The following is a 20,516-nucleotide window of genomic DNA, read 5'->3' as shown; positions in this document are numbered from 1 at the left end:
AAAAAATGGATTCCAAAATATCATGTATATTTGATATTCTATGAAATTAAGTCATAAAATGAAAAAAAAACTATACTATCAGTTTTAACCATAGAAATTCACTCTTCATTTCCTTTATATTTGTATAAAACAAAGTTTTCTCACTTAATTCTCTGTCTTCTGAGTTTTATAATCTGTTGAGAAACTCAGAATGCATTAATAGCAGGAAAATCTTTCCATTATTTTAGAACGTTTTTACAACATGTGGAAAGAGAATTTTTAAAGGAAGATAAAAAGGATTTGCTCAAAAAGCACAAAATTAGGCTAATAACCAAAAGAATTTTATGGCATAATAGTGAAACCATGAAATTTTTTTAATGGTTCAAATTTCCTTGATTTACTCTAATGGATAAATTAATTTTTCTATTTCTGTTTCCTTTTTAGGCTCTATACTTTTTTCTATCAAATTACTCTTTCTTTCTGTCCACAAATCTGACTAAATCTCTCTCGTTCTCTCCACCTCTCTGTTTCTCTCTCTCTCTCTCTCTCTCTCTCTCTCTCTCTCTCTCTCTCTCTCTCTCTCCCTCCCTATTTCTTTCTCTGTCTCTCTCTGTTTCTCCTGCCCCCAAATACAATTACATTCATCTTCATATTTAAAATTATATTGGGAAAATAATAAAATATGAAACATAACATCAATTGATATTTGGCATCATTTAAGTATTGGTAATTTTTTCCCCTTGGTCACAATGTAGCCAAAGAAATTGGGAATTTTAGGCAGGTAGTTTGTATTTCCAAATACAATCTTGATTCTATCTCCGTGAAGCAATTAGAAACAATTATACATAAACAATTATACATATACAATTACACGTATATTTTTTCTCAGAATTGTGAAACAAAATTAAATGAAACAATATTTATTGCTTTCATGGCTCTGTGAACTGATTCACTTAGGAAGGAATTTTCTCAGTGCACAAATGACATCCTTATTTCTCAGACTGTATATCAATGGATTAAACATCGGTGTCACAATAGTATAGAAAAGAGCAAACACTTTAACAGATCCTGTAGAATGACTGGATTTTGGTTGTAAATACACAATACTTCCCGACCCATAGAATAAGCCCACAACCATGAGGTGGGAGGAACAGGTGGAAAAGGCTTTGGATCTCCCTGAGGTCGAAGGCAACTTCAGGACAGTGGCTATAATTTTGACATAGGATATGAGTATCAGTAGAAAAGGAGTTATGATAAATGCCAATGCAATAAAATGGACAGAGACCTCTCTTTTATATGTGTCCCCACACGCCAACTCCAGCAAAGGTGGCGCCTCACAGAAAATATGGTTAAGTTTGTTAGAACCACAAAAATTCAAACAGAAAATCTGATATGTCTCCTGTACCAGTACTGGGACCCCAATAATCCAGGATGCCACAACTAGTTGCACACAGACCTTGTGATTCATGATGAGAGGATAGTAAAGAGGCTTGCAGATAGCCACGTAACGGTCATAAGCCATCACAGCCAGGAGCAAGCACTCTGCTGCTCCCAGAATATACAGGAAGCAAGTTTGTACAGCACAAGCTAGGAATGAAATAGTTCTCTTCTGAGTCCAGAGATCTGTCAACATTCTGGGGAGAGTGACTGATGTGTAACATATTTCCAAGAAAGAAAAGTTCCCAATAAAAAAATACATGGGGGTTTGGAGACCTGGGTCAATCTTGGTTATGACAATGAGGAGGCCATTTCCTATCAGTATGCTCAGATACATGATTAAGAAAATCCCAAAAAGGAATCCTTGCAGTTTGGGGAGATCAGAAAATCCCAGGAGAATGAATTCCACCACAGCTGTAAGATTGTTCCCTGCCATTGTTCCTTCCTTCTCCTGCAGAAGCAATGAACTGAGAACCAGCTTATCCTTCTATGTTCTCATTTACCCTTTCATCAAAGAAGAGAAAGCTGGATATTATGATCAGAAATATTCCTCCTACATTTAACATATTACTGTTTGGTATCTTTCAGCCTATCTTTCGTTGCTTATGGCATTATTTTCTGTATTAGAATGTTTTCTCCAATCTTCTCAACTTATCAGAATGATACTACTCGTTTAAGGGTCAGGTTATCTCCTCTCATTCTACTGAGTAGAACTTTCACTCCAATATCAATCTTCAAATTTCCTCCCTTTTATAAATAACAATTTTGCAGGATCCATAATAATAGACATTTGTCCATTAACAAATGCTCTCTTGTAACTTGAATTTTTTTATCTATCTATCTATCTATCTATCTATCTATCTATCTATCTCCATAAACATATCTATATCTATCCATATCTATCTCTATCTCTAGATCTAATCCATAACTATAATCTATCTATCTATCTATCTATCTATCTATCTATCTATCTATCTATCTATCTATCATATTTTACATATTAATAATTATATATTTATATCCTTATCTTTATATATATATCCATAATATATAACTATATCTATATATTTATATCCTTATCTAAATCAATACATTTAATCTATATCTATACCAATAGATCTATTTATACTTATAAATGTATATCCTTACTGATATCATATCCATATCTTTCATTATATCTATATCTATATCTATATCTATATCTATATCTATATCTATATCTATATCTATATCTATATCTATATCTATATACTTATCTATATCTATACCTGTATTACTATATTTATATCCTTATCTCATCAATAATCTATATCTACCTATATATGTTTCTCTATTTCTATAATATCTGTATCTTTATGTATATGATATGTCCTATATATATTTATATTTATAAAGTTATATCTTTATGCATAGCTATATCTCTATCTCTATATATCTATCTCTATCTGTATATCGATATTTATTTTTATATCTATAATCTATATCTATCTCTATCTCTGTCTCTATCATCTCTATATCTATCTCTATCTCTTTTTATAATATATAACTATATCTATACTTATATATATATATATATACATATTTATATCCTTAATTCTAGCTATATCTTTTTCTATCTCTCTCCCTAAAAATGTACTTAGACGTCTAGCTATGCCTATATATGCATACATATGCACAAAAGAACATACTTATAAATACATATATGCATAAACGCACATATCTATATAGTGATCCATCCTTAAACATATGAGTACTTAGGTATATATTTTGTGAGACATACTCGGTTTTAAGAATCTTAAATTAAAATGCATACCTTACACAATTTTGTCCCTCTTGAGCTTTGTCCTGAGCATGGTTATTGCTCAATAAATTTTTAAGTGGAATAAATCTGTCTTATGATTTCAGGTTAATGTGCTTCTTAAAATATGTCTGCCATTACCTGATGCTTAAAATTCCAATTTAGTGGCTCATTTGTTATAATTAAGTAGTTACCACAATTTAGTATTTTTCAATTCACTACTTTATTCTCCTTTCACACTTTTTTGTGGAATAATGATCAGCTCATTCTTGCTAGAACATCTACCTCAAGTCTGTTTGCTAGAAAAATGAGACAAGCAAGTTAGTAAAATATAATATTTCATCTATTTAAACTTGAACATAAAATAGAATATACCATAGGAGTAATTATCTAGATGGTGGTGATGATGAGACAGTATGAGAAGGCTTCTCTGTTCTTGGAAAATGATAGATACCGATTCTTTGAAATACTCAGTAAAATGAAGCAAACCCCAAAACTTCTGAACTTAACATATGACCTTTAAAGCCATCCAGGACTGTTTAGTGTGTAAACATTTTGCATGAGAAGAAATATCGGGTGTAGCTTCAGAAGACAGGTTCAATGATTATCTTCTTAAATATATTGCAATTAGTGAGTAACATCATTCCTGGTGCACATTTTTCTCATCTGTAATATGAAAAGCAACTTCTAAGATGCCTTCCAATTTTATATACATAAAATATATATTTTCCTATATTTCTGTATCTATATTTATTTTTATATCTCTATATAAGCATACTTTATAACTATATCTTACTATAGATAGAATTAGATGTCCATATATGCTATATACACATATACACATGCACACATACATACATATTTTTGTATGTATAATATATCAAATAAAATCAAAAGAACAATTATAAATTATCAATCATCATCACTAATATTAATAAACAGAAAGATCATTAAAATTCTGTTTCATATGATATCCTGCAAATATTGGAAACTTAAAACACTTAGAAATAGTGCTTCTCAGGTAAAAAAAATCAATAATATCCTCTTGGTGAAGCACTTAATAGATTTAAATATTGTTGAAAATCATTTTGAATTGTGGAAGCTAAGGCATCAATTTCTTTGCATATTTTGTCCAGTCATCTCCTTGCTATGAAATATACTAAAAGATGAATAGTGTCAGAAAAAAGACATATATTCTAAAAAAATTAATATTGATTGCAGCTGAAAAGCAAAGAAAAATATAGATAAAGATGGATAATCAGGCAATAAGCTCATTTGTTACAGAATTTGGACTAAATATTGTCTCATACAGAAATCTACGTATGAGAAATTAAAGAGCTTTGAGATTTCTTTTTTCTAATGAAATGAGCAGTAACAAAGAAGGAATAGCTACAAGTCTACCTTATTATAATTGGGGTGGGGGGAAGTAGTAGGAACTGGACTCAGACTAATTACAGTCAGAAATCCTGGTCCTGGAAAGCAGATGAAAAAGTCCCCTTTTTTTTGTTTTGATTAGTAGATTGAGAGACATTCGTGTATGGAATGTTTCATTGGTTTTAATGTTTGATTACACTGATGCTTCCTGTTGTTTATCAGGTTGGGTTTTGTTTGCTTATTTGTTTTTTTAAGGAAAATCTAAGTCGATGGAATGTTCTGGGAAATGACTCTGGCTTAAAAGAAAAGAAAAAAAATGAAGCACCATAAAACAGAGTACATCAATTAATTTAGCCACTTAGGTGACTACTGGTGAAATCCACATTGAGCCACAAACAGACCTCAAAGGGTTAGGGGATTTATTAAAAACAGAAGCTTTTTATTGCCTGGCAATTTCCCCCTCTTAAATTTCAATCACTGAGAAATTCATAATATTCAAAATCATTATGAAAGTCAGACATAATATTCCCATTCAATTCAAAGAAACACCAGGAGAGACAAACGACAATTCAAGCTTACCTTTCTTAGATAGAATTAAATGCTGTTCGACTCTTGCTTTTTCAATAATATTAACTAATATGAGACTCAATACCTTACATAAGTTACTTTAATGTTTACACAAGGTTTTAGAAATATTTATGTACATTATTGAAACAGCAGTAGAATGTAGTTACCCCAGGCATTCATATTTTTCAGAGGAGGAGACTTATATTCAACCTAAATAACCTTTCCCCGAATTCCACAGCTCTTAATGTGCCAAGGTGAATATTTGAACAGAAGGTTCTCAAGACTGTTCAACTCTCTTTTTATAAGCCCATGATTCTTCTCTATTATGTTGTACAATGTATCAAAAAGCAACAACAAACTATATGAAAAGGCCTAAATTATCTAGTAAAAACAATTTTTAGATGGAATCCCTGAGTATGACTCTTTAGTAGAAATGTTCCCTGTGCTTTTAGTTCTCTGGGGATAGCTCCTCTCCCATACCATATTTAACTTTTTTTTTTAATAAGAGAAAAAGTCGGCTCAAAGTCAAATCATCTAAAAGACCCTTAATGATTCAGTTGTATAATTAAAAACAACTCGAGTCCTGAATCAAGGGCCTACATTGGGATTTTAGATATGGTAAAACCTAAGCATCTCTTTCCTCGAAAGCTCACATTTATTTTCATGAAATTTCCACATCTATTAGATGGAAATAATGAGGTTTTTTTTTATTACTTTATAGTCTTATAGAGAGAAAAATAATTGACATGTAGCAGGGGTTTTATCCATTCCTTACCATAATTGAAAATTAATCACTTGTTCTCTTCAAATTTTCAATTCAAATATTTAGGAAAAAATCATCCCCTAATGTATTGGACCAAACAGTCCTCTCCGTAGCATTGTACTGCTAAAGGAAACTTTGGGAACAATAATCCTTGATTGTGGGAAGGCACAGTAGTAAAACTGTAGGGTGTAGAAGCAGAAAGTAAGTGTTTAAACCATATGACTATGAATCAGAAGATGTAAGCTTGATTTTGGGTTTTGCTATTTCTCACCTGGGTGTTTTCAGTAAGTTTTTCTCTTTTCCACTCCCCAATTTGCTTCAAAGGATGAGGACAGAGCAAATAACTTCCACATTCCTCCATAAAAAGGAGAGGAGGGAACAATTGGATAGGTAAACCATTAGCTACTATTCAAGATGGAATGTATATAGGCTTTTCCATTTGACCTAACATTTAGTGCTAAATTCATCTGCCCATTCTGTTTGTCTTCTTTCATCTACTTAACAGACTTTTCATGTATCCATCTCTATGATCTATTGTATGGTATAATAACATATTTATTTCTTCATGTGTCTTTTTTTTAGGTTTTGGCAAAGTAAATGGGGTTAAGTGGCTTGCCCAACGCCACACAGCTAGGTAATTATTAAGTGTCTGAGACCACATTTGAACCCAGGTACTCCTGACTCAAGGGCCGGTGCTTTATCCACTGCGCTAACTAGCCACCCCAATGTTTCTATATATGTTTCATATTTATTATGAACATTTAATGTTTTATCCTATATTTCTGATCAAAAATTAGTTTATCCATCTCTTATTTGCATTTGCACTTGTACCTGATATTTTCTCCCCTTCTAAATGTCTGTGTTTCTCTAGAAATGAAACTTAGGTAGTCTCTGTCTCTTTGGCAATCCCTGCTTCCCCAATATGCAGATGCAAATTTGATTTTCACAGTTATGTAAAACAATCAGAGATAAAGTCCATCCTGAGAAGTCAGGTACCTTGTCTAGTTATCTCAGAATAGGAGATAGTAGTCCTGCTATTATTTGAATCCTTGTCAGTTCTGAGGTAGAATAGAATTTACTGATGGACAATTCTACCAAAATTAAACTACTTATTTAGTGCCCCATCCAACAAAATACCAAAAAATTACTTTAATGAATTACAAAAAAATGTAAGTAAATTCATATGGAGAAATCAAAAGACAAAAATTTCCAGGGATTTAATGAGCAAAAGTGCAAAGAGATGGCTTAACCCTACGAGATCCAAAATTATATTATAACCCATCAGTCATCAAAACTGTCTGGTATTAGCTAAAAAATAGAGTGGTGAATCAATGGAATAGATTAGGTACAAAAGCAGGAAATTTTTATAGTAATCTCCTCTTTGATAAACCTAAAGAATCGAGCTATAGGCATTAAAACTCTCTCTTTGATAAAACCTGTTGGGAAAATTGGAAGTAAGTATGGCAGAAACTTGGATTAGACCAACTCCTCACATCCTTTACCAAGATAAGATCAAAATGCATAAAGGATTTAGATATAAAACACAATATTATAAGCAAACTAATAGATCAAGAAATAGTTGACCTGTCAGATCTGGGGAAATGGAAGCAGTTCTTCATGAAGGAAAAGATTAAATTATTAAATCATTAAAAAGCAGAAAAATTTGATTACATTAAATCAAAAAGCTTTCACACAGACAAAACCATTGTAACCAAAATTAAAAGAATTGTAGTAAATTGGGAAACAATTTTTACAGCTAGTATTTCTGACAAGGACTCATTTCTAAAATATGCAGAGAACTGATCAAAATTTCAAAGAAACAAGCCATTCCTCAACTGACAAATGGTAAAAGGATATACAAAGGCAATTTGCAGATGAGGAAATCAGTGTGATCCATAGTCATATGAAAATTGCAGTATTAGAGACAAGCATCTATGAGGTACCATCTCACACCTCTCAGACTTAACAATATGACCTGAAAGGACAATGATCAATGATGGAAGGGATCTGGGAAATCTGGGACACTAATACATTGTTTGTGGAACTGTGAAATCATCCAAACTTTCTGGAGAGCAGTTTGGAATTACACCCAAAGGGCAACAAAACTATGCATACCGTTTGATCCAGCAATATCACTGCTCGGTATATACCCTGAAGAGATTATCAAAAAGGGTAAAAAAATCACTTTTACAAAAATATTCATAGCAGCCCTGTTTGTGGTGGCAAAAAATTGGAAATCAAGTGCATGTCCATCAATTGGGGAATGGCTTAGTAACCTGTGGTATATGTATGTGATGGAACACTATGTTCTATTGGAAAACAGGAAGGATGGGAATTCAGCAAAGTTTGAAAGGTTTTACATGAACTAATGCTAAGTGGGAGAGCAAAACCAGAAGAACACTATACATCCTAAAAGCAACATGGGGGTGATGATCAAGCTTAATGGATTTGCTCTTTCCATTAGTGCAACAATCAGGCACAAATTTGGCATATCTGTGAAGGAGAATACCATCTGTATCCAGAGGCAGAATTGTGGAGTTTGAACAAAGACCACAGACTATCACCTTTATGTTTTTTTAAAAAAGTTTCCTTATTTTTTAATTTTCCATTCTTTTTTAATTTATTTTTCTTCCTTAAGGATATGATTTCTCTCTCATCATATTCAACTTAGATCAATGTATACCAGGGAACCAATATAAAGACTAACAGACTGCCTTCTGTGAGGGAGTGGAGGGAAGGAAGCAAGATCAGGGCAAAAATTGTAAATTCAGATTAAATAAATAAAAAATTATAGAAAGAACGTACTTATGGGTTAGAGAAACATAAATCAAATCAATAATGTTTTATGTGCTAATATATAGCCTGACTGAATAACCATCAAAACTTTTAAGATACTTTGTGTGATTTCCGTAAGTACTTTTCTCTCATTAAGCTCTTGGACAACATTGTTACTAATGCCTTCCACCTGTAAGTTAGAGATAAGATCTTAGAGATTTAAAAATTTCAAGCATAATGTATAATTTTCTTTTGCCTTATTTTTAATATAAGAATTAAGGTTTACAACATTAAGATCTTCTTAACTGTGTCACTCTGGTACTAGGGAACAAGAGGTAGAGAGAAGCAGAGACAGGTAAACAGGACAGAAAGACACAGGGGAGACAAACAGAGACACAAAATAGAGGGAGACATAGAGAGATGAAAGAAACATAGAGACAGAGAAAGACAGAGACAGAAAGAGAGAAATTAAGAGACAGAGACAGAGAGAGAGAGAAAGAAACCGAGAGAGAAAGACAGATAAAGAAGAGGGTCTAATAGATGTTAATGTTTAGATAAGTGGAATCCTTTAACAATAACATATTAGACCTCTGTTCTAGGTTTATGATGTTTCCAAATATTTCATACTTTCCCTGTATAGTATTATAATATATTTATTTCTTCATGTTCCTATACACATATTACATAGTCACGTTTATTTCTTTTTGTACTTACAAATACAAACCCATCATACTTACCTTTTCTGATATCAGCATTTCCTAAAATACATAAAATATTTTATCAATTGCATTTCTTTTGTAAGGCATCCTGAGTCATAGTGGAACATTGCCAGGTATTCTGATCTACATTTTCTCCCTACACTCCAATTACTATGAAGCAAAAAGTGACATTGATGACTTTGTTCTGCTTCACATAAATTAATTTTGTTTGCAAGTCATCATCATCCTGATGTCATTTGTCATCTTTGAGAAGGAAAGAAAGTCAACAAGAATAGTATTCTTAGCACCATTGTCAATTATGAGTTTCATTTTGTTAAATATCTGAGATAACAAGGGAAGAAATTATTTATTTTCATTAGGACTTCGTTATTTTTTATCTCCTGTATTTGGATAAGCAAATATCCTTGAGCGACATTTAATGACACTCTCAAGGTCTCTCTTAAGAACTTTGATTGGTGCAACATGGGGGACACAGCACAGCACCACTCAGCATGGTGTGCCATCAGAGCAGGTTGTGTGCCATAGGAGCAGGTGCTGTGCTCTAAGAGCTCTATGAGCAAGGCAGAATTGAAGTAGCTCAAAGGAAAGGTGAGATTCTCAAGTTTAGAGCACTACAAATAAAGGGAGCATACATCATCAAACATGTGCATTAAATTTTCACATCTATCTAAATATATATTATAGCAGGAGAAACATAAATGTGCACAGGAATTATCTATGGTATACTCTATAGAGTTTGCTATGCCTGTGTATATATTTGTCTATATCCATCTACTTATGCATATCCAGACCTATATATAAACGTATGCTACTTTATATATGGTTCTATAGAATAAATAGTCAAATATACAACATTATACACAAATATTAAATTATATAAATCATATGACAATATCACAAGCACACAATTCTATATATATGCTCATGGCTTTATATATGCTTATACACAAGTGAATATATAGAAAAATACATACACATGTGAACAGGAATAGAATTAAAATTGTATCTATATTATTGCATATCTTATATAGATCATTTATTATTATATGTAGATATAGCAATAGTTGCAGATGAAGATACAGATAAATATATATATATATATATATATATGTATGTATGTGTGTTTGTGTGTGTGTGTGTAGACATTCTGTTTGATTCTTTTCCTTCAGAATTCAAGAGGACCAAAATGTTATCATTTCTTAGAGACAATTTATAATAACTCTGACTGGCACTGATCTATATGTACTTAAGTATATTCACACCTGTGCCAAGGCTAGAGCACAAGGTGGTGTAGATACCTTGAATCAATTCTCTAAGCTTGAGCATCTCACCTTTCCTTTGAGGTACTTCAATTCTTCCTTGCTCACAGAACTCATACAGCACATCTGCTCTGATAGCACATCATGTTGAGTGGTCATGTACTATGTCCCACAAGTTGGATAAACCAAAACTCTTAAGAGAGACCTTGAGAATGCCTTTGTGCTGCATTTTGACAGCCTCCACCCAAGGATTTGCTCTGTGAGATTTCTCCACAAAATGATCATTTTTTTTTTAATCAAGCAAATATTGGGCACTGGGACAATTAGACGAGCTCATAAGGAATTGCACTCCATGTAGTAACTTTTGAATGTTTGCCAGTTTTGCTTGAGAAAGAACCTCAGTGTCTTGTATCCTCTCCTGCCAGGTAGTTTGTGAGTATCTTCCTAAGACAATTAAAATAGAGACAATAGAGTTTTCCTTCCATGGCACCAGTAGACTATCCAGGTTTCCCAATGAGATCGTTGCAAGAGCTATGCAGATCTTAATTTTGGTGCATAGCCCAAACATTGAACGAGTTCTGGCAATGCATGTGGCAATCACATTGTCATTTCCCTGGAACATACACTAATAAGGTAAGGGAGCTCATCTATAGTATTCAAAACTACTTCATTTGGTCTGGTGGTTCTAAATTGGCTGATGGAGCATCTCTGCTCTGCTCCTGGCATTTTTACTGGAATTGTAAGGCAGCAACCACCATATCAACTATCTCTGATCCTCTCTGAAGCCACGCTGACTGTCAGGTAGGTGACCATTTTCCAGAAGAAGAGTCAGCTTATTAAAAAGGAAACTGGTAAGAATCTCCTGGCCATTACCAAGAGACCAATACCTCCCTCATTGACAGAGGGCAAGCTATTCCCTTTACTTTTATAGATAAAAACAATGAAGGCATCCTTGAACCCCAGTTGGAAAATACCCTCACGTTATATAAAGCAGAAAATTTCACTCAGTTTTTATATGAGCTTTGGACTCTCCAAATTTTAACTCTCAGCTAGAACAAAATAAGCCCCAGGGGTTTTTCCACATGACAAAATCCTAATATCATTCAAACCTTTTCTTCATTGGTAATTTCAACTAGGGGTGAATGCATTTCAATATGAGAAAAATCACCAGTGGCTTCCATACTGGTTGTTAATTGTCATTTAAAAACACTATGGAAGTGTTCAGTTGATATCAATAGGATCATGTACCTATCACCAATCAATGTAGCTTCATCAGCACTGATTACAGGAGAGGCATATGTCTATAGTCCATAGCTAGTTTTCAGGACATCAAAAATACTTTGAATTATTACTATCTTTATAAAACTGAATTTTATCTGACTTCATATTTAGCCAAAATTCCTATATCACTTTAAATTTCTCTTACACTTTACTTTTTTATGTATATTTATTTTGGCAAGGCAGTGGGGTTAACTGACTTGACCCTAATCACACAATTGTGTAAGTATTATGTATGTGATTCCGGATTTGAATTTAGGATCCCTTGATTCAGGGTCAATGCTCTATCCAATGTACCATCTACTTTACTTTTGATGTACTTAAATGGTATTTCCTTTTTTTCTCTCGTTTTTGGTTTTTGCAGGTCAAAGGGGTTACATGACTTTGCCCAATGTCACACAGTTATGTAATTATTAAATTTTTAAGGCTAGATTTTAACTCAGGTTCTCCTGACTCCTGGTCTGGTCCTCTCAAGCTGCCCCTAAATGCAGCTTTCTTTGAAACGGATAACCTATTCTGCTGGTAAACCCTATGCAGTACTTGTGTTTCATTTAACGCCTTCTGTATTTCCATTATCATGTTCACCAAACCAGTCCTGACCATTCTGATGCAAATAATTAAATGTAGAATTGTTCACAAAATCTCTGAAATGTGCTCACTCTTCTTCTAATCCTTTTTCTCTGTCTCTTTTTTTTTCTCTCTGTGTCTGTCTCTGTCTCTCTGTCTCTGTCAGTCAGTCAGTAAGTCTCTCTCTCTCTCTCTCTCTCTCTCTCTCTCTGTCTCTGTCTGTCTGTCTATCTCTCAAATAGTAAGCTTTGGTCTGCATTTAGACTTCATATTTCCCTCTCTGGATGCTTTTTTATTTTCCATCACAAGTCCTTTAGAGTTGTCTTTGAATATTATTCTGCAGAGAAGAGCAAGTCCATAGTTGATCATCACATAAAGGTATTGGTTCTGCTCACTTCACTCAACTTCAGTTCATGCAGAATTTTACAGACTTTTCCAAAGTCCATCGGCTCATGATTTCTTGCAGAATAATAGTAGGTCATACATTCATAGAATCACAATCTGTTCAGTCAGTAACCAAATTAATAAACATTCCCTCAATTTCCAATTCTTTGCCACTAAAAAAAGAGTTGTTCCAAATGTTTATGAACATGTATATTGTTTCATCTTTTTTTAAATCTCTTTGGGATTCGGAGCAAGTAGAGGTATTACTGGATCAAAGGAGCTGCACAGTTTTATTTTCCTTTTGGCACAGTTACAAACTGATGCCCAGAAAGGTTGGATCAGCTTTCAAATCCACCAGTAAAGCATCAGTTCCCCAAGTCACAGACATGCTTTCCAACACTAATTGTTTTCCTTTTTTGTCATGTTGACCAATCCAATAAGGCTGAGGTGGTACATCAGCTGTGTTTTAATTTGCATTTCTTAATCAATAATGATTTAGAGAATTTTTTATATGCATATAGATAGTTTGAATTTCTTCATCTGAGAAGAGCCTGCTCATATCCTCTAAGCATTTATCAATGAGGGAATGAATTGTATTGTTTTCGATTTAACTCAGTTACCTATAGATTTCGAAAAGTGTCCTTAACAGAAATACTATAATTTTTTTTTCCCAACTAACTGCATTCAGTTGCACTGACTATATTTAAGGAAAAAACTATTTAATTTAATGAAATAAAAATTATTCATTTTGCATTTTATGATGGTATCCATCTCTTCTTGGGTCATAAATTCTTCTCCTTCTCATAGATTTGACAGATAAACTATTCATTGTTTGCCTAACTGGCTTATGGAATAACCTTTTATGTTGAAATTCTATAATCATTTTTCTAATCTATGTAAAGTGTGGGAGATATTGGTCTATGTCTAGTTTATGTCATACTCTATTCTAGGTTTCCTTGCAGTTTTTGTTGAAGAGTGAGTCCTTAGCCAAGACCCTGCAATATTTGGGTTTCTCAAATGGCAGGTTCATTTACTACTGTTTCTTTTGTACCCAGTTTACCACTTTTATTTCTTTACCCACTACCAAAAAAGTTTTGATGCCTGATGCTTTGTAATATAAATTTACTTCTGGTATGGTTAATATATCTTCCTTTACATTTTTAAATTAATTGTCTTGAAATTCTTAACTTTTGTTCCTCCTTATGAATTTAATACTATTTTTTCTTGCTCAGTAAAATTGTTTGGTTAGGTTTATTAAATACATAATTTAATTGGTATGTCACTGAATAAATAAATTCCTTTGTGTTGAATTGTACTTTTTTATATTAGGTTATCCTATCAATGAGCTATTAACATTTGTCCAGATATTTAGTGCTGATATTATTTGTGTCTGAAGAAAATCCTAATTGACTTTCTTTAGTTTTTGAATTTATCTTGGCAGGTAGACTCCATAATACTTTACGTTGTCTATATTTACTTGTAAAGAAATTTCTTTCTATCTCATGCTTTTGTGCTTTTTTGGTAATAAATATAAGTGCAGATAAATAAGTGCAGATAACTTATGTAGGTTGTAGGTTTATTTTTTTCCTATGCCTTTCCTAAAGGTGCTAATTGTTTCAAGTTGTTTTTAATTGCTTTTCTAGCCGTCTCTAATTATAGCATCATATCATCTGCAAAGAGTGAGAACTTTGTTTCCTCGTTCCTATTGTAATTCGTCCAATTTCTTTCCATCTCTTATTGCTTTTAGCAATTTTAGTATTATATTGAATATTAGTGGTGATATGGACCTCTTTGTTTCTACCCTGATCTTACAGGGAATGTTTCTAGTTTTTCCCCATTCCATATGATTCTTGCATAACTTACATAGGTACTGTTATCATTTTAAGGAAAATTCCTTCTATACCTTTATCCTCTGGGGTTTTTAAGAGGAATAGGTGTTGTATTTTTCCAAAAGCTTTTTCAAAACTATTAAAATAATAATAATATGATTTTAGGTTTCTTATTGAAATGGTCATTTATACTAATAATTTTACTAATGCTGAACTCACCTGGCAGTAATGTCATAAATCCTACATTGTTATGGTATATTCTCCTAGTTATAACTTTCTATAATTGCTTTGCTTATATTAGATTTAAAATTTGTTTATCAATGTTCATTAGGGAAAGGTTCATAATTTTGCTTCTCCCTTTTGCTTCTTCATTGTATACATATCAGCACCATATTTGTGTCATAGAACCGATAGAAGGAGGGAAGGAAGGAGTTGGAAAAGGGAATGAAAAGGGAAAAAAAGAAGAGGGTTGATAGAAGAGGGGACAATTAAGAGAGATGAGATTCAGAAGCAATACACTGGTGGAAAAACAGTGTGAAAGGAGAAAGAAAAGAATTTATGGAAGGAAACTAATATGGAGTATTAAGTAATAAAGAGTTAGACATTATAACTTTGAATGTGAATAGGATGAACTCTACCATAAAATGGAAGTAAATAACAATGGATTAAAATCAGAATCCTGTGAAATGGTTTTTACAAGGAAAACATTTGAAGGGGAGTAATACACACAGATTAAATGTCAAAGGAAGGAGCCTAAAATAATATGCTTCAGCTGAAGAGAGAAAAGCAAAGGTAACAATTCTTTTCTCAGACAAAGCAAAAAAAAATAGATACCATTGAAATGGATAGAGACTACATATTTCTAAAATGTACCATAAAATTATGAAGTAATATTTATGCTAAACATTTATGAGTCAAGTTTGATAACATCCAAATTTTTTAGAGGGGAAGGAAAATGAGTTACAGGAAGAAATAGAGAGTAAAACTATAATAATGGGGGAACTCAATTTCCCTGTCTCAGAATTAGATAAATCTAATAACAAAATAAAGAAGAAGAAAGTGAAGAATCAAAATTTAAAGGTAATTTTGTGTTGGTGGAGCTGTGAACTCATCCAACCTTTGTAGAGAGCAATTAGGAATTAGGTCCATAGGGCAAAAAAAATTGTGCATACTCTTTGACCCAGTAATACCTCTACTGGGTCTATAGCCTGAAGAGATTATGAAAAAGGGTAAAAATATCACTTGTACAAAAATATTTATAGCAGCCCTGTTTGTGGCCGCAAAATTTGGAAATTAAGTGAATGTCCTTCAATAGGGGAATGGCTTAATAGACTGTGGTGTATGCATGTCATGGAACACTATTGTTCTATTAGACAGCAGGAGGGATGGGAATTCAGGGACGCCTGGAAACATTTGCATGAACTGATGCTGAGTGAGATGAGTAGAACCAGAAAAACATTGAACACCCTAACAGCAACGTGGGGGAGGATGATCAACCTTGATGGAATGCTCATCCCTTCAGTGCAACAACCATTGACAATTGTTGGCTCTCTTCAATGGAGAATACGATCTGTATTCAGTGAAAGAATTATGCAGTTTGAACAAAGACCAAAGATTATTACCATCAAATTAGAAAAAAAATGTTATCTAATAGGCAATTTTACTATCTCATACTTTATTTTTCTTCTTTAAGTATATGATTTCTCTGTCATCCCATTCAACTGAGATCCATGTATAATATGGAACCAATGTAAAGACTAAAAGACTGCCTTCTCTGGGGGGTTGGGGGGAGGTAAGCAGGAATGGGGGGAACTGTAAAACTAAAGATAAATAAAAACTTTCTGAAAATAAATTAATAACATAATTGTCTCATAATAAAATAAAATAAAAGTTAAATATGATAGAACAATGGAAAAAACTGAATGGGCAGAGATAGGAATAAACAAATTTCTCAATGGTAAATGGCATCTGAAAACTAACTCTTTCTTGTGACATTAAAAAGCTACCCATCATATGTAGAAAAAAATATGAAATAAATCATTTTCAGATCATGATGCAAGAAAAATCTTGTATAATCATTTGTCATGGGAAGACAAACTAAAAGTTAATGCAAATGTAATACCCTAATTTTAAAGAATAAATGGATTAAAATACAAACAACCACTGAAATAATAAATAATTTCATCCAAAACAATAACAATACTGAAGAAACATACCAAAATTAGTGGGATACATTCAAAGCAGACATAAGGCAAACTTTTAAATTTCTAAATTTGTACATGAATAAAATAGAGAAAGAGATAAATGGATTGTGCATAGAAATGAAAAAAACAGAAAATGAAGAAATTAAAACTCAGCAATTAAATAGCAAATTAGAAATTCTGAAAATATAAGGAGACATTAATAAAATCAAAAGAAGATAATTCAACTAATAAATAAAACAGTATTGATTATAGGAAAAAACAATGCATTAAATTTATGGGCAATTCAACTAAAATATGAGAAAAAAGTAAATGATCAACATCAAAAATTAAAAATGTGATTTCACTATTAATAAGGAGGAAACTTTATAATTCAGAACTATTTCTTCAAACTGTATGCCAATAAATCTCTCATTTCCAATGACATGAATTGGTGAAGCTAGGTGGTGTACTGGATAGAACATGTCCTCTGATATCAAAAGAAACTCAGTTCAAATCCAGGCTCACATGCATCATATGTTCTACTTCTGTGTCCCTGGGCAAGTCAATAAAACCTATTGCCCCACAACATACAAAAAACAAAAAACAAAATGAAATGGATCAATTATTAAAATATAAATATATATATATATATATATAGAACATAAATATACACAGGTATATATTAATTGTATATATATACATATATATATATATATATATATATATATATATAATTAAAAGATTAACAAGGAGGAAATTAAATACCTAAATGGACGCATTTCAGAAAAAGAATTTGAACAAGGCATCAATGCAGTCCCAAAGAAAACACATTTTGGGCTAGATAAAATCATCAATCAATTCTCCAAAACATTTAAAGAAACCAATATTTCCAATTCTATATGGACTATTTGAAAAATAATGTGAATAAGGAATTCTGCCATATAACTTCTAAGGCACCAATATGGTACCATACCCAAACCAGAAAGAGTCAAAATAGTGAAAGAAAATTGTAAACTAATTTCCCTAATGAACATTGATGCAGAAATTTTAAATAAAATATTACCACAGTGATTACAGAAAGTTATCACTAGGATAATACACTATGATCAACTAGGTTTTATAGCAAGAATACAAGTTCTGGTTCAAGATTTATGACTCTTTAAGCATAATTGACCCATCCGTAACAAAACTTAAAAAAATCATAAAAAATTTCAATTGATCCTGAAAAGGATTTTGATACAATATAGCAGCCATTTCTATTTTTTTACAAAACCCTAGAGAGCCTAAGAATAAATGGAGCTTTCATTAAAATGCTAAATAGTATCTATCTAAAACATCAACGACATTATATGTAAACAAAATAAGTTGGAAAGAGTCCCCAGAACTCATGGGTAAAACAAGGATGCTTGTTATCACCACTATTATTCAAAATCATAAAAGAAATTTTAGGTCTAGAAATAAGAGGAGTATTAGAATAGGCAATAAATAAAACACTCACTCTTGACATGATGGTATTGTGAGAGAATCCTAGATAATCAGCTAAAAATCTTCTTGATATCATTGACAACTTCAGGAAAATTACAACTTTACAATTTACAGCTTTACAAAATTACAACTTTAGGAAAATTCAAACAAACCGCAGTATCAAGAGATAGAGATGCTCCATTTAAGTAACTGCAGATAACATAAAATATCTTGGAGTCTACTTGTTAAGACAAATTCAGAAACTATATGAAGACAATTACAGATCACTTTACACACAAACAGATAACAGATGAAAATAGTTGAAAAAATCTCAGTTGCTCATGGATAACTAGAACTAATAGAGGAAAAATGAAAATTCTAACAAAATTCAATTACTTGTTCAGCATCTTTATCAAACTCCCCCCCAAATATTTTATTGAGCTACAAAACTAGTAATAAAATTCATCTAGAGGAATGCAGGATCAAGATTGTCATAGAATTAATAAAAAATGAAAACGAATGCAGCATACTGTAGAAAAAATTAAATTGAATTATAAAGCAGCAATCACCAGAACTGGTACTGGCTATAATGTAGAAATAGGTACAAAAGAAAAGTAGTAAATGCCTACAGAAATCTCATCTTTGTGAAACTCAAAGATTCCAACCTCTCGGACAAGAACTTACTCTTTAACAAAAACTGTTGAGAAAAGTTAAAAATACTAATTTTAGAAATGATCCATAGAAACATCTCACATCCTATAGCAAAGTAAGGTTGAAATGGGTACAGGATTCAGACATGAAAAGTGACAACCTAAGTCAGGAGAACAAGTAAAAGTTGATCTATCAGATCTGTGGAAAGAGAAGTAGTTTAAAAATCAAAAAGAAATGGAGAATAGCATAAAGTGCAGAATGGATGATTTTATTACATTAAATTAAAAAAATTTAACAAAGAAAACTAAAGTGACTAGGATTAGAAGGAATACCATAAATTGGGAAACAGTTTTTTATGACTAATAGTTTTTTCCTGATAAAGAATTCAGTTCTGTGACATATAGATAACTGAGTCAAATTTCTAAGTATATCAGTAATTTCCCCATTTGATAAATTGACAAAGGATACATACAGACAAAAATTTCTTTGTTAATATGAAAAAATACTCTAAATCATTACTGATTAGATAAATGCACATTAAAATGCACAAAATTAAAAAAGATGCCATTTTATACCTATCATATTGACCAATAGGACAAAACAAAAAAGAAAATGATAAATGTTGGATGGAATATGGGAAAATTGTTAGTGGGTTTGTGAACTGACCCAATCTTTCTGGAGAGCAATTCTGAACTACCCTTAAAGCCCAATGAAACTGCATATCCACTGAAGTCCCAAAATCTGGTGGGTCTATAATCCAAAGAGACCAAATGAAAGGGTGCAAAAACACATTTACAAAAATATTTTTGTGATGGCAAAAATCTAGAAATTGAGGGGAGGCTATTCAATTGGGGATTGACTGAACAAATGGAGTAATATTGTTCTGTAAGAAATCATGAGCAACTGAACTTCAGAAAAGACTGGAAAAACTTGCCTGAACTGAAGCTGAGTGAAGAGAGAAAACCCATGATAATATCTTACACATTAACAAAATTGTGTGATGATCAACTGTGGTGGATTTGCTCATCCCGAGTTCAATAATAAGAGACAATTCTAAAGAATTTGTGATAGAAAATGTCAACCACAATTAGAGAGACATCTGTGATTTCTGAAAGTACACCAAGGTTCATTATGATTATTTTTAAAATTTGTTTTATCTCTCATAATATTTTTTCTTTTTGTTCTTATTTTTCTTTCACAACCTGATTAATATGGGAAAATTTATACATATATAAACTATAAGAGATTGCTTTCTTTCACAGGAGGGAAGAAAGATGGGGGGGAAGACTTTAAAACTTTAAAACTTGTAATCTTCTAAAAAGATGATTTTTGAAAGCTATCTTTGCAAAACATTAATAAATAGATTTTAAAATAGGCAAGAGAGACTCAGAGGTATGAGCATATCTGTTCACATATAAAGTTTATGTATATAGTATATATTGAATATCAGTATCCCATATATGGTATAATATTTTCAATAAAATTGTAT

At 32.1% G+C, this 20,516-nt stretch overlaps 1 protein-coding gene across 2 annotated transcripts; it reads right to left on the bottom strand.

Annotated features, from left to right (window-relative positions):
• Positions 1-928: 928 nt before the first annotated feature.
• On the bottom strand, positions 929-4,765 carry LOC141516861 (olfactory receptor 10AG1-like). Of its 2 annotated transcripts, XM_074227823.1 has the most exons (2): positions 4,744-4,765; positions 929-1,845 (listed from the first exon to the last, which is right to left on the bottom strand). In XM_074227823.1, exons 1-2 carry the CDS (start codon positions 4,763-4,765, stop codon positions 929-931), a joined length of 939 nt encoding a protein of 312 aa, XP_074083924.1. The 2 variants fall into 2 exon arrangements, with proteins under 2 accessions (XP_074083924.1, XP_074083925.1); XM_074227824.1 differs by lacking the exon at positions 4,744-4,765 and having other exon boundaries at positions 929-1,852.
• Between the last annotated feature and the right edge of the window lie 15,751 nt (positions 4,766-20,516).

The sequence above is a fragment of the Macrotis lagotis genome, chromosome 3 (assembly GCF_037893015.1).
Source record: "Macrotis lagotis isolate mMagLag1 chromosome 3, bilby.v1.9.chrom.fasta, whole genome shotgun sequence".
NCBI classification, from domain to species: domain Eukaryota; kingdom Metazoa; phylum Chordata; class Mammalia; order Peramelemorphia; family Peramelidae; genus Macrotis; species Macrotis lagotis.
The sequence above is the reverse complement of the archived record's forward strand: the minus strand, read 5'-3'. Positions and strand labels throughout refer to the sequence as shown.